Source organism: Ornithodoros turicata, chromosome 5, assembly GCF_037126465.1.
Source record: "Ornithodoros turicata isolate Travis chromosome 5, ASM3712646v1, whole genome shotgun sequence".
Lineage (NCBI taxonomy): Eukaryota > Metazoa > Arthropoda > Arachnida > Ixodida > Argasidae > Ornithodoros > Ornithodoros turicata.
In genome coordinates this window covers 47,427,929-47,443,593 of record NC_088205.1, presented here as the reverse complement: position 1 = coordinate 47,443,593, position 15,665 = coordinate 47,427,929, and the positions used below count along the sequence as shown (strand labels likewise).

The 15,665-nt window shown below is 46.4% G+C and overlaps 1 protein-coding gene across 2 annotated transcripts in view; it reads right to left on the bottom strand.

Moving 5' to 3' along the window:
- Window positions 1-15,665, bottom strand: part of LOC135394429 (ABC transporter G family member 20-like) — a 383,626-nt gene that overhangs the window by 52,943 nt on the left and 315,018 nt on the right. For both annotated transcript variants that reach the window (XM_064625169.1, XM_064625170.1), the window contains exons 10-11: window positions 3,778-3,881; window positions 574-656 (exon numbers count right to left, since the gene is read on the bottom strand). In XM_064625169.1, coding sequence (XP_064481239.1) covers window positions 574-656; window positions 3,778-3,881 — 187 coding nt within the window. The remainder of the gene's footprint in view (window positions 1-573; window positions 657-3,777; window positions 3,882-15,665) is intronic.

Genomic DNA, 15,665 nt, shown 5'->3' with positions numbered 1-15,665 from the left:
CGCAAAAAAGACCGGGAGGAACAAATTTCGTTTTCAACTATTTTTATTTTTATGGAGCTCCCATCAAGCCATTAGACCCTTAGGTCCTAATGGTCCCATCAAACCAGTAACCCGCTAGTCCTATGGGAGATGTCCGAAATTACGATAGGCCTATTGGCTTAAAGATTCCATAAGATTTGGCTCTGATGGATTTTTCGATCGGTGTGCACTTTGAGTTCAATGGGCCTCACCGCATAAAACGCTCGGAACAAATTGCCATATCGAATTATATCATTCCCTTTCCTGATTTGTTGCTTACGGGATGCATGCACCTTTCTCGAGAAATTTCGATATTTAATTGCATCAATAAGGCGCACGTCAAACGGCGCAGAGCATGTCTTTAAAGTGGCGTGTCACCTATGCGCATATGCCTCTTGCCGGACCTTATGATCTCGCTGTTCTACTAAAAACTCCCTTACACATATAGCTACTCAATTCACTTATGTACGAGCGACACAAATCAAAGGCATATTTTCGAAACATTCGCTGAGAAATGCGTTGCACGACTTGCTCTAATACCGATGATGACTATACCTGTGGAGTCCATGTAGACCTCTATCACACCCGTCTCTTCCACGTCTTCTCTTGTGATGTTGTGAGTGAACAGTGCCAGGTACCTGGGAAAATGTCCGTCGCATGTATAAGCACGGCAAGTGCACCGACACGAAACTGAAAGCTTGCTTTCATTGGTCAATAGTCAGGACACATGCATTGACAGCGTCTGCCTTGCAAGCGGACCATAGCAGAACAACTTGCCAGAAGGAACTGCATTACTCAGGCGTCAGAAAATAGCGGGTGAGATAGCGTGGTGCTGACTTTTCATAGTTTCTTTGTTAGCCGCAACTACCGATTATTGCCAAATATGCGATTCCTTTATCGTATATAATTAGGAAACACAGGCGCTTTGTGTAGTCTTGTCCTTAAACCAGCAGTTTTTTCACGAATAAATTGAGGCACTATGCTAATGGTATAGGGCTCATGCACGTATACCACCTGTCCCTTCACTGTCTAGAGTGTGATCAAAGCCGAAATAATATGTATCCTTAATTTCAAAGCACACACGCTATATTACGATTGTGAATAATTTAATTAATCTGTCGCTATTGTTAGACTACATTAAATTGAAGGTTAACGCAGTAAATTCTACGCCCAGATTCTCGCGAACTGCTCCCCAATGGGAGAGCCCCCTCAATTTCTCGACTCTCGATCGTTCGCTGTGTGTCGGTTCACTGACGTGTTGCACTTAGCAAAATCGAATATTCCAAGAAACACCACTATGCTGGTTCTTTGATATTTCCGAAAAAGGAAAGGAGCGTTTATAGGGTGCAATAACTGCAGGGGTGGCCGGGGGATTATACTGTCACAGCTACCGGCACTTTTTCTTGTCAGTTATGTTTCGAAAATGATGAAATTCCTGATTTCGGTTTCAGTCACGGCATGTTGTCCCCTAATTCTTAACTGTCTATCCACATTAGTCTGTCATCCAACTGTCTAGCCACACTCCTTCCTCCACTTTGACTTGTGAGCGTATGTGTCTTGCGAAACCCTAAATATTCCAACATCCAGCTTCAGACGTGCATCGGATATATCGTTAGGGCTGCCAAGTGTTCTTGGAGCATGGATCACTGCATATGTCAGTTTCTGGATATGCCTAGAATATCATTTCCGCACTATATTTTCGTCATCCACCTGGATATCAGAGGGATATCCATCAGACATGCGAATCCGACTACGGACGTTAGGACATTAGTGGTATATTCAGTGGATATTCCTTGTTGGGGATTTGACATGCGTGTACTCTTTTGCTCTCCCATTTGTACACATAAATGCACAGCTTTTGCAAGCCTGCTTTGCATTGGAGTACACTCATGTTGGCAAAAGATAAGGAAAAAGCAAAGAAGCATTGGGGGCTGGCCATATTTAACGTTGGAGGATTCAGTGACGTCGTGGCGTTCACTTCCTAACATTATGCCACCCCAACCGGGTTCCTGAACCACCGCCGAGTACGTTCCCCGCCGTCAACCAAGAGATGACTCTGACACCAGACTGGAATGCAACTTACATAGTTTATTCCTCTCGTACAGGTCTTCCTCCCGTGCTGCTCGGGTCTCGAATGTCCCGTTCAACCCGTCGCTCCCTCCCGCCTCACCTCCCACTGACCCCAATCCGAGCGACAGAACGGCACTGCGGCGATCTTGGTCAGTGGAAGAAAACCTGCCCGGAGGGCAGCTGAGAAGGTTGGAGGGCCTCAGACAAAGGGCCGCCCCCTCATCTCGACCGGGTCACCACAATGTATAGACAGAAAATTAACCCTAACCAAGCCAGCATGTGCCGAGCAGATTGTAATTGTTTTTGGAATTAAATGTGCACCCCTATATCACTTTTCACTTTTTCAGTACTACATCTGGGAAGAACTGTCAAAAAGATCCAACAGGTGCATCCTGCCACAGACGTTGTCAAGCTGTGGAGGGGTTACTTTACCTCGCCGGGTGTACAAGGCCAAACTCGGTATTTCTTGCTGTCTATACGAGTCTACTTAGCGAATATCCCACAGCAGTGCACCGGAGTGGTAATAAACGTGTCCTACGCTATGCGAGCAAACGAAAGGCTACAAGTTAGCTTTTTAGAACGCTGACAAAGAAGTAAAGTCACTTCGTGATACAGACCAGAAAAAGTCAATTTGAAAAATATCGAAGGAAGGCCACGTCTATCGAATATGCCAAGACATCAGAGAACAGTCCATATGTTAGGTAACACATGTTCTCGAACCGAATTCGTCTTTATTCGTCTTTATGCCATCCTGAAAGTTGCTGGTATAGTGACGAGGAAGCACACCAATATTGGACCAATGTGAGATGCCAGGTTCGCCAATATCAGCCGCATATTCGGCAGCCAATATTGGTGAAACTTGCTAAGTGCAACAGGCTCCCAATTGTGCCAATATGGGCTGCCCACATTGGCAAACCCATTTCGCCCATATTAGCCAATTCTTCCGTGACAACGCGTCTGTGATGTGATATATATGTGTCCAATGAGTCTGTGTAATAATAAAGCATTATGTGATATAATATCTGGCACTGAAACTGAGATTGCTTATTTCGTCTTCCTTTTTTTTTTTCTGTAGATCTTCTCATTGATCCACGTTGCACCGCGTTACAGAACACTGCCTCGCTCTGAAAACGGAGAACAGATGCACTACCCACCTTGCTCAAGGATCCAGGTAGTCCCACAGAACTACTTATGCCAAATTGGTTAAAACTTGGCAATACTGGCCCATATTACCGACATTTTCCCCATTACTGGATCAAACTTGGCAATATGGGGCCTGTAATACCAAGTTTGAGCCTGTATGGTGAAAATCCTGGCGAAACGGATCTCATATTGGACTCGTATCGCCGACGCCCAGCCGATATCCCAGCCGAGTCCAATATTGTGTACTGGCTGGGGACTTATGTAGGGGCGCGTTAGGTGTACCTAACAAGGTGTCAGTGCCTGGGGGCGGCAGCACCATTCCCATACACATATTTCCAGTTTCGTTTTTTCGTTCACATTTCTCTTGGTATTCAACATTCTGCCAGTTTAGTTTAGCCAGGAAAGTTTAGTCTTCCGAGACTAAATATTACACTGCCATATACCACGTCCAGTATCAGTGCCGCTTTCTGTCGGACCAACGCTTACGGCACAACAAAAGAGACAATAGGAAAGGTGCACAAGGGAAAAGAATGCAGGCATGCTTACTTCCTGAGCATAGCACGTTGAAAGCCGTCTTTGAAGTGGATAACAGCCCATATTTGTTGATCCCGGACAGCACTAAAGGCATCCGCTAAGTTGACGTACTGTACCTAGAACGCAAAATGCATTTTAGACTGTTCAGACATGTTTTCTGGAACACGTGCAGCCATATTTAAGAATATTGCACCTCTGACTTGTTACATAATTCAGCGCACATAGCATGGAGGTAAGAAACCAAGGAGAGGGCGACAAACAGGGAGAGCCGTAGGACTCCTCTAGCGGTCGCTCCTGGCAATGCCACACCCATCAAACCTCAGCAAACCTCTTACTTTCAGGGAGACTATTTGCACAATACTTTGAATGTTACACGGTATTTCAACATTTGCCGCGAAATATAGCACAGCGAAAGTTCAGCAGAACAGAAAAGAAGCCAGGCAATTTCATCATGAGGTACGTACTTCTTCTAGCAATTCAGTGATCCATTGTTTCCACACTGAGATGATAATTTTTGTGTTTCAGCGGGTATGATAACTTCTAGCTCCAAAGAGGTTATGAAAGCGGAAGCAAGTTATTCGGCCGCTGCTCGTCTCCGTATTCAGGTAAGATACGGCCGTAGGGGACACCGTGTTTGACGTGTTGGTGTGACGCTTACAGGTCACGTGTGCGAGCAACTAACCACAATGCCATGCGCGGGTCAGCACGGCCGCTTGCATTGGGGGAGGCACTTAGGACATCTCCTTAGTTTCTTTCCTACAGCGTCGAAAAGTGGCACCCACGCAGATCACGCCCACGTTTTATTCATCATTATGCTGTTACCTATGAAACAGTGGAAGACCCGTCGATATAGGTGCCGCATGCATTTAAGTGAAATGGTAGAATAGTGTGTCCATATAGCAAACGGCTCTACAGTTCACCGCCATCGTCAGCCGTCGTCTGAAATTTAATCGCCTATAGTCGCGTCAATACATATATAGGAATCTCAGTGTTTTTTACGTACGCTCTAACAAAGAGCAGCAGTGAAGACAAAAGAAAGCAATGACCCGAGATGTAACTACACCTTCCAATCACTTTGTTTGCATTTCGTGCACCCTGACCCTGAAGTAGACTGTAGTGTAGTTCCGGGCCCTGGCTCGCAGAAACCGATGTATTAGCTAATACATTAGTTTCTGCGGGCCAGGTGGCGCGAGTGAGCAGCAACGTCAGCGTCCTAAAATATGTAACGCGCGTGGTAGTTTAGCAGACGACGTGACACTTTCAAATACATGGTCTCGAGTTGTTCGCACTCGGCAAGATGCACCACTTTTTCAGTGAATTTCCCAGATGTTTTGTAGCTTTTCTTGGCGACATACCGCGTGAAACGCCACGCAAAACCCGCTGATGTATCTACCTGCTGTTGGATCCGTGGCCGCTTTGCGCTATGCAAACTGTGCTGCAACAGCCCTATACGGGCGACCCCCTTTCCGTTCTTAATGCCGAGCATATCCCTACTTCCGCTCTACAAAATGGCGTTTTACTGAGCGGTGTGGTACATGGCAAATGGTAGATAACAGAACTACTATCTCTCTGTTATGTTGATGGGCTATATAGCGTGGTGACGTATGTTTAATCTGTGTTTTTCCAGGGGAAGTGCTACAGAACGAGCAGCCCGACGCATGTCGCCGAGCCGAAAGGAGTGAACCTCGCTCATTCTCTATCCAGTAAGTTTAAAGGAAATGAATCACGCACCCCTCGAATCTCGTTGCAGCCAACAACGGAAACATCTGATACGCGCGGAGACAAAGCAAAGCATCATCACAAGCAAGATAGCAACACAACATAATCAGATACGCGCGATGACAACGAACCGTGTATCACAGTTTTTCATTTCGATCGTGTTGATTCTGAACGTTTCGCCATGATGCGATGAGCGATCATGTTGACGTTGAATGATGGTCAATTATGTGACATAATGGGCAATAATGCGATATATTGTTGATGTTGGTTCATCCATGCAGCATGTTGAATGAGGAGGAATGTACGCTTGACGTGTACCCAGACGCTCGGCCGGTGTGAGATCTTTATTAGCTTTCAATACGTCTGTCCTCTTCTTTTTTTTCTTTTTTTTTTTTTTGCGGGCAGCCTGAATCACGGGGAGTTGGTGTCGCTGCACTGAAATCACAAATGTATAATCGAGCGCGTTGGTTGTGTAGGTGGATTGGACAGGGCCCAGCAGCCCCCCAGTTATTCTTAACAGTGGGCTCCATTGTGCCTTGGCCAATCCTTCCCCACAGTGCCCATTGTTGGGGATTATTCACACAACGTTGTGCCTCTTACTGCGCTTGGCTAGACTTCAGAAAACTTTGACTCCCTCTATTGTGATGTCTGCCAAAAAAGCAGAGCACCATGATTCATGGATACGAGTAGGACAAAACACTGGTACACCACGCGAGTAGAATCGCTTTTCTACGCGTCTTCTACTCTGCCTGTGCATGTGGCCACATCCCCCTCTCTTGCTTCTCTCTCGTCCTTTAGAAAAAGGTTCCGTTGAAGGGGCATGGGTACAACGGTTTCAGATGCGGTCACTCCCCTCCAAACGATGGCACCAGTGCGCAACATCACTTTCTAATTGGCTCCAGTACCTCACGTCACCCTGCTCGAATGTGATTGACTCACACTCATTTCAAGTGAAATATGGAGAATCCGTTCACGTCTGCTTCCGCCAGCCTTTTTTTTTTTTTTTTTCATGCGGCCTGTATAGAGACATACTGATGTATCCGCGTTTGTAGGCCCTCGGAAATGACCCGTCCAATCAATCCGGTGACGGTGGAGGTTGTAATTCAGATAGGGAAGACCAGTTCGCATTCTTGATTACGTTGAGGCGAAAAAGAAATTGGCATTTGAGGAGCACAAACTAAAATACTTGTTGATGGTTTCATTAAATGCGGTAAGGGAGCATTTATAGAAGTAAGCGAGCGCAGTGTAGTGTTTCTTAATTTATTTTTTTTTATTTTTGTTCTCGTCAAAAGTACAATGATTTCGTCTGCAAAGGGATGTCGTTATTGCTGCACTGAAAATGCCCTGTCGAGTGTTCTGGCCACGGCTTAAGCAAAAACAGCCAGATATGCTACATGAGTCATCAAACGTACTAGCGAACTGGTTAAAAGCTGCTCGCCGCAGGAAAAGAGCTTCCCTTTCTAGCCACGAATCTCCCTGCGTTGATCAAAAACTAGGCAACGTCCTTTGCTGGAGAGAAAATCTGCGTTTTCTTGTACCGTCTAAGCAGGGCTACCGAATGGCGTGTGGCTACTCCTCGCGTAGGAGGTCCGCACATTCAGTAACACGTAGGATAACTGGGGGATAGTACCTATTCGGGTGAATTTCGCTTTCTACTTTTTAAGACGGTGTTCATTTTCATTCTGCGATAACAGAGCTGAAAGCGAATCTGTATCTTTCATCTTTCATCGCTGTATCGGATGATACTTACCTATGAAAGATGGGGTGGAGGGACCATCAGAGCGAAACTTCAGAGGGGCAGAGCCCTCTGCGAAAACTCAGGAGAGGCGACTGCCACCGCCTGCCCCTACCTTCCGACGCCCCTACTGGTACCTCATGTGTCACAGCGTTGATAGTTTTATATTGGATACATTTCTTATTCATTGGCTGATGCACAGCGGAAAGCGGCATAGATTCATAATCCAACGGTTCCGAGTTCCCAGAGTTGTCCGATTCAGGGCCTGTTGTCAGCTTCATAGTTTGAAGCTAAGACTCTGTTGAAGCGAATGGGTTGCCCGGCAATAATTCTACTCTCTGAGCAAGGTATGTGTTCTCGAGGAAAACCATCTTACACAGCTTCACACTGTAGTAATACAAGTACAAAACGCGCATCCTGCAAATCAAATACCCTCTTGGTTCCTAAGTTGGAACTGACCTGCATAAGGCAAGAATGTTCATAGAGAACGACATAATTTTTCTGTATTTACCAGCGAATTGTGCTAGCTTTGCGATAAACGGCACGTGCTGATTTATTCTTGAAAGGATCAATGAAGGCACTGTGAAGAGATATTCACCAGATCCTTGGTACGTTTTTGGCATGCAGCTACTTTTCTGTTCCTGACGTCACGATGCTACCAAAAACATCGCCAGGGGCCCCCATGCTTCACTACATTTCCGTAAGTGCTGATCCTTGTAACTCCTCAAAATCATTGAACACTCACCATGAGCGCAGAATGGATGGTTGTGTATGAGTGTATGGTTGTGTATTGTATGGTTGTGTATTGTATGGATGGTTGTGTATTGTGTGCTGCTCTCATTTGTTTTCAAATTTCGCAAAATGCCCAAAACTGGTAACGCAGCAATGCCCATGAAACATGCATCAATCCCCTGAGAGCAGAACAGCGCTATACGTTCGCAATGACCTCGTTGCTACACCCATCGGGTCAGTTTGTCATCGTCTTATGATTACGTCACCTGCAGCATCCGGCTTGGCCCCATGCTGTTAACGGTCGTCAGTATCTATATCCGTCCCGCGGTACAGGTCCCGTGGAGTGACCTCGAACGCTTACTTGGTTCTCTGGAAGCCCCGGCGCTTGTGCTGGGTGACTTCAATGCACATCACTCGGCCTTGGGAAGCCGAAGGATGGACGGTAGGGGAAGGAGGTTGTTGGAGGCAATGGAGAATAATAACATGTGCCTGCTGAACAACCGCGAGCCCACTTACATGCGATCCCCAACGTCACTTGATGTATTGGACCTCTCGTGGTGCTCAACCGACATAATTCGCCACTTGTCGTGCGCTACGGACGTCGACACTAGAGGTAGCCATCATTTTCCTCTATATATTTCGCACGACACTCTGCCCCTCTCAGCCACTACTGGACTGATTTCTTTCACAAACTGGAGACTTTTTCGTGCGGGCCTCAGAACATCTGTGCACACCGGTATGTCCCCAGAGGCTCTCTCTCAAGCAATAACCCGCGGTATTCAGGACGCGGTGGTCATGTCTAAAAGGGTAACAGGCCATGTCGGTCATTCCCCAGCAATTAACCACCTTAGAGCATTACGTCGCCGAGCAGAAAGAACGGCTCGTCGGGCAGGGCAACTTACGGACATTGTGGAATACCGCCGGATGAAAGATAAAGTAACACGAGAACTTAAGAACCAGGACAGGAAGCGTTTGCGTAAGTCTTGCCACCACCTTTCACTGTTTGATCCGGCCACGAAGATCTGGCGGACAATCCAATCTCTGAAGGAGGCGCCCCCCTCAAAAGAATCCTCTCGCGGCCTTGGCTATCGTTAAGGGTGTAGACGAAAACACACTAGCGACGGACTTCTGTGTGGTACTAACGACTCCGGCGGCTGCCTCGACGACGCCACTACACCACAGTTTTGTCCACAGTTTGATGGCTGAACTTCACCAAGACTGGCCCCGTCCCCCGGAAGTTATGGACGCGACTTCACACTAATCGAGCTAAAGCCAGCGTTGAAGCTTGTGAACGCCGGCTCGTCCCCTGGACCCGATAAAATCACCTATGCCGCCCTACGAAACCTTGACGGGCGGTCACTCCAAGCTCTCCTTCATGTGCATAATACGTCTTGGCAACAAGGATTTTTACCACATACATGGAAGGAGGCATTGGTTGTTCCCATCCTGAAACCAGGCAAGCCCCCAAATGCCCAATCCTCCTTTCGCCCGGTGAGCCTGACAAGCTGTATGGGGAAACTGATGGAGAGAATGGTTGTGCATCGCCTCGACTGGTGGCTCGAAAAACAACGTGCGTTCCCTCACGAAATGGCTGGATTTCGTCGCCACCGAAGCTCCATGGATCCAGTTCTCGACCTAGTCTCTACGGTGCAGCATGCTCGTGCCCATCGACGGATCGTCCGATCGGTTTTCCTCGACATTAAGCGCGCATATGATACCGTTTCGCACATTTGTGTGCTGCACGCCTTGCGCTCGTTTGGAGTATCCGGTCGGCTCTTCATCTGGCTCCAAGACTTGCTTATGGACCGAACTGTCCGAACGTCCCAAGGCCAAAGCCCTCAGCATCCTGTTCCTCAAGGAGTCCCCCAAGGAAGCATTCTCAGCCCGACACTCTTTAACGTGGTGATGGCCGGCCTACAATCAGTAATTCCTCGCAAAGTGTCGTTTTCCATGTATGCAGATGACGTCGCCCTTTGGACAGTAGGAAAATCACGCCCAGCTCTCCAGCGCCGCCTGCAGCTCGCTTTAAACAATATCCATACGTACCTCACGTACCTCGCGATGGAGCTTTCACCCGAAAAGCGTGTCGAGCTCCCTTTCACGCGTAAGGCTATGGCCAACAACTTGGCCAAACAAGGCCAAGACTTGGTACAAAGAAGCTTGAACCGGTACGCTTTCACCGCTTCCTTTGCGTGGTAATCGACTCGGACTTGCGCTGGGCTCGGCACATTAAACACCTTGAAACTAAAGTGCAGCGATGGCTCCCCGCAATTCAACATCTTTCTGGCTCAGGATGAGGCTGTGATCAGCGTTCCCTGCTCGCGGTTCAAGCGGCATTGGTGAGGGCGACTGTGCTTTACAGCCTTCCTATTCTGCACAGGATATCAACAACTTCATTAAATACACTTCGGTCCCTGTTTGCTTGAAGCCTTCTTCGATGCCTCGGAGTTCCAAGAATGGCTGAAACACGGCAAGTACTGGCTGAAGCTGGTGAGCTCCCGATTGAGGTTCTCCGTGAACGGGAAACGGCTCGGCACTACCTCCGTTTGCGTGCTCACATTACCCGCCACCCGCTCCCCAGGAAAATTCGATATCGCCCTGAAAGCGACTTCTATCGAGTAGCGCAGAGGACACGCCAGACTCTCACTGGCTTCATAACTAAGGACACTATACCGCCGGAAGCCCCCTGGTCTCTACCGGTACCGCCCACTTTTGTACGCCTCCCAAACCTTCTGGAAAGAAGAGATCAGGTCCCCTCTCAAGTCCTCCGAGCCCGTTTCCATGCTCTGGTAGACGAGAAGCTTTCTACGTTTACGGCAGCATATACCGATGGCGCATCCCGAAACAACAAGTCCGCCTCAGCATTCGTCATACCATCCGTAGGCGTTGTGCACGGAACCAACATCCAACCTCCTCCACAGCTGCGGAACTCTATGCCATCCTTTTCTTTCTACAACACATCGCTGATTTCACACCCCGGGAATTTACAGACTCCAAATCTGCACTTCAAACAATTGAAAATTCCGGCATACGAGGCCCATCCGCACCCCTAGTCACAGATGTGTTAATTGCTTACCACACTATCTACGCCGCAGGCCACAGGCTAGTTCTCCAGTGGGTTCCAGCCCATTGTGGTGTCGTGGGGAACGAACAGGCCGACAGCGCCGCAGAAGCAGCACTCTCGTATCGGAAACGGACCCGTATTGTTCTCCTGAGAGGAGACCGCCGTTCAATTCTGCGACGCCTAGTGACACCCCTGGCTTCCTGCCAACGGACAACCGACATTCTCCCCCCCTCTATGTTGAGCAGAGTTGATCCAACGCTCGCTTTCCGCATGCCACGAAACACCTCTCGTCAAGATGCTGCATTAATCCACCGAATGCGCCTCGATGTGGCCTTTACAGCTCAGTTGCGTTACCGCTTGAGACAAGTTGACTCTCCCACCTGCTGCCACTGTGGTGCTCTTGAGGATCTGGAGCATATTCTTATTCATTGCCCTCACTACCAACCTTCCCGAACCACACTCTCCGAGTCTCTTCGTCAGCTGGGCTCTCGCCCTTTCTCCCTCTCGAAATTGCTTGGTCCCTAGCCCAATCCAGCCTAGCAACGCTCTGCGCTCTCTGGGCACCCTCGATCGCTATTGTGAAGGGGCTCGTTATTTTATTAACCCCATTCCAACCAGCAATGGGGTAGAGTATCGCCTGTGGCGATGAAACTCCCCACTCTCCAAGGTAAAAAATAAAGTTGTTGTTTGAAACATGCATCCAACGTCAATTATAGTAAGTCAACAGAAGGGCTTCAGAAAATCTGTGCACTGGCACCGCTTGATTTATGCAAAAAGGATATGATATGTAAATTCAATACAAATGACATTGCCTTTCTGTTGGGAGTGGTCTACAGAAAGTTAAAGGTCATAACTCAATAGAAAGTAAGCATATGATGTCAACACATCGCGTACGAGATAACAAATGCTTCATGATTACATGCATTCTCATCAGCCATCGTCCCACAGTAGCTGTAAAGCCCTTCCTCTTTATATGTTCTGGTGCTTGTTCTAGGTTTTCACTACGCTCTATTCTATGTATTACTGTGTTTGAATCTTTGTTGTTGTTGTTGTTTGCTCTTCATTTATACATCCAAAACATTGTAGCCTGTTCCTGCTACGGTCGCCAAAAGGCGATTAGCAGTATATAATAAATAATAATAATAATAATAACACAAAATTTACAAAAAGTCTGAAGAAAATCCGTTGTTTCTGTTGAGTGTATTACGCAAAAAGTATGTGTAAATTCAATAGAAAAATGTATTGCATTTCTGTTGGGAGTGGTCTAAGTCAACAGGAAGTAAAGTTATGATGTCAGCACAAAGTTAACAAGAAGTCCTAAGAAAATCAGTTATTTCTGTTGACTTTGGTCTGTTGACTGGAAACAAAAGCTCAGCAACCATTTTCATAACTTTCAGCATAATTTTCATACTGTCCTTTTCAGAGGCTTTCCTTTTATGGCTTACCTCAAGAGCACTGATTTTATCATTAACAGAGGCTTACTGGGCACCTGTTGTCGTTATTTGCCTTGAGCCAGGCAGCTCCAACAAACTCATATATAGTCATCAAATGCATTTCTAGCTTTTAAAACACGTGAGCTTGCTTTATTGGGGGGGGGGGGGCGAGAAACGTTACACGCTTTCTATTGGGTACCAAGCAACCATCTTTCATAATGCGAGTTTTACTTATGTGACAATACAATGTAAGACCACGACCTTGGTACTGTCCTAGACAGTGAATATGGTATTCCCACCAGGGGCCACAGCGACTTTTCAGCTATTAGGCTCTCTTATTTTGTTAATGTCGATTCAGCGAAAACCCATGTGAATGTAGCCATATTAGGCTTGAAATGGTAATGAAGGTATTAAATAAAGCGATGATGTTTGTTATATGACTTTTTATTTTTAATTCACGAACGCGTTACCGCACCTGATGTGTGTGAAGTACATTCTTATTTTGTTCTGTGTGGAACAGAGCAGGTAAGCCTTTCTAGTACAATTGTTCTACCACAAGCGCACGATTTGAGATAATGCATTTGTGCTCCGCGTGGGGGCCTAGCGTCGCGCGCCGTGCATTGCATCTTGGGCGACACATATCTGCTGTTTCTCTGTTACTTGGAATCGTTGAAGTTCTTCTGTTTTTGTTTTTTGCATTTGTAGCGTTTCTGTCGAGTTCCCCTGCGAAACGTAGCCCTTTACTCGTAGTGACATGCTGATTTCGAGCTTCGTAAAGTCATGTGGTTGTATCCCGAATAGAACTATTTCTGAGGTGAGTGAATTGAAACCGTATATAGTTGGTTGATCCACAAGTTCGCAGCTTTTGGTATGGGCAGTACTCTGCCCATATATCCAAAGGTGGGATGGTAAATGTCTAATTGACGTCTAAATTTCGAAAAGTACATGTCTAGCAGACGTGTCTCGCTAGCGCCAAGGTCTAGAGGAGTTCCTGTAGCCTTCCTCTAGCATAGCTAACGTTACGCCACCTAGACGTCTATCCCAAGACATCCAACGTCTTGCCAGACTAAGGCGGCTTCTAGCCCTGTGTTAGCCATAATGTCTATGATTATACCTTCCTTATTGTCTTTACTTAGACCACGCACAAAAAAAGCTTCTCTGTATGTGTGTACTGTTTCAAGAGTGTCTGTGTGCGTGTGAAAGTAACACGCAGTAGCTCACACAAGAAGCATATTTTGACAAATATTTATTTGAAGCTATTACAACGAATTGACTAGCGTATGCAATTTACACTTGCGCAGCACTCTGACAAGACAATAATGGTGCAGGCGCTTATCAAGGGCTAGACAATGACTATTAATATCACAACACACAATGTTGAACTTCTAGAAATAACATTGAAATATTAAGCACCAGTTACTTATGTTCCTTGATCTTCAGTTCCCGTAGGCTGCCTCTGTAAGTACTCAAACGCAAAATATCGAGTTAAACAATTTACGGACAAATTTCAATAGATACTAAGCACCCCAAAAAAGCTGTCGTATACCCCACCTTCTCGTAACATGCCCGTAGTATAATACTTTCCAAATGACATACATGAATGCATTGACTAGCAGCCAATCCTCATTGTTCGTTCTATGCCAAAAGATCCCAAGGTCCTGCTCGACACCCTTCAGTTCTCTTCTTTAAATATAATACCACGACTGTTATTTACATGGCTTGCAGAAGAGTGAGCATTCATCATCGAGATGGGGGTCGTTTACAAGAACGCACACGAAACACTAAACAATCGCAACGCAAACTTGATTTAGTAACTGACAAAGAACCTTACATACCTTTAAAAGCGTACCGTTCATCACTAACACACACGCCGTAATCAACAAAACTTATGGGACACGTATACACAATGTCCGAGCAACGAACAGCGACGACTGGAACGAAACGACTCTGCGTACAAGTCTCATATTACAGCTAAAGGGCTAATTCGCATTGCTCCTAACGCGGGTTTATCACGTTTGTGAGCAATCTTGCCCCAGGTAGAATTTCAGATAAGGCTTTTGTTAAACAAAGTAGCTTGTAGGAACTATTAGAGCCAGGGGATACGGTAATGGCAGATAGAGGATTTCTTACTGTCGAAGAACTAGCACAACTGAACGTAGACTTCCACCATTCCCCCACCACACCATCACCACCACCATCATTCTTTATGGTGCGCCACAGCTCTCCGTGATAGACGAAAGGACAAGAACTAATGCGAAACTTTGTATTAATGTGGAGCGCGTCATCAGAGTTGTCAAGACATTTCGAATTTTGAAACACGTATTTTCTAACTCGATGTCTAAGTTATTCAACCATGTTTGGAAAACATGTGCTTTTTGCGTTACTTTCGAGACGAATCATTCCTTGGAATGAGGTGATATCCTTCGTGTTCAATGTTCATGTTCAATGCACCACATGCTTGCATATTCCACCGTGGTCACATGGGCATTGCAATTGACCTTTTTATAGCTTTCCACTGGAGTCCACAACGAGCCACACTGCATATGGTTTATGCAGCGTAAACGATACTTCACAAAAGCTTCATTCTTCACTGTCTTTGCCTTGAACATCGTGTAGCCTTCCGAATAGTGCTTTGCCGCGGCCTGATCATTTAGGAATTCACGTATGGACTTCTCACAAAATGCTCTTGGGAAGCCACTCATCTGTTTTGCCCAGTTCATGGACCTTTTTGGCAGACCCTCGGAGTGCAAACGACAACTTCTGTAACAGAATATTAGACATAAGAATAAATGTAACTGCCATTGTAAAAGTTGGTTGCACAGAGAGATAACGCAGTGTGTCTTGGTAGACACCATTGATAACGTAGCGCTGGAAACACTGTACGTACAGCAAACACGAAACACTGATGTTAGTTAGGTTTAGTATTATCGTACGCTGTCGCCTTTGCGTACGTAAGGGATAGGGTGGGGTTCTGCGCAATGCACAAAGCTCTGTTTATGCGTTGCGCGTGTGCAGAACCACCAACGCTATCCCTTACGTACGCAGAGAAGATAGCGTACAATATACTAAAACTCACTGTTAGCGCCTCTCGTTCTCTAATATTACGGTACGGCAACGTGACACTTTAAACGATACGATGAAGACAAACGGGTCTGGTTCGTATGGTTCGTTCTCATGCGGATGCTTATGAGATGTCACTATGTACTGCCTCGTGCTT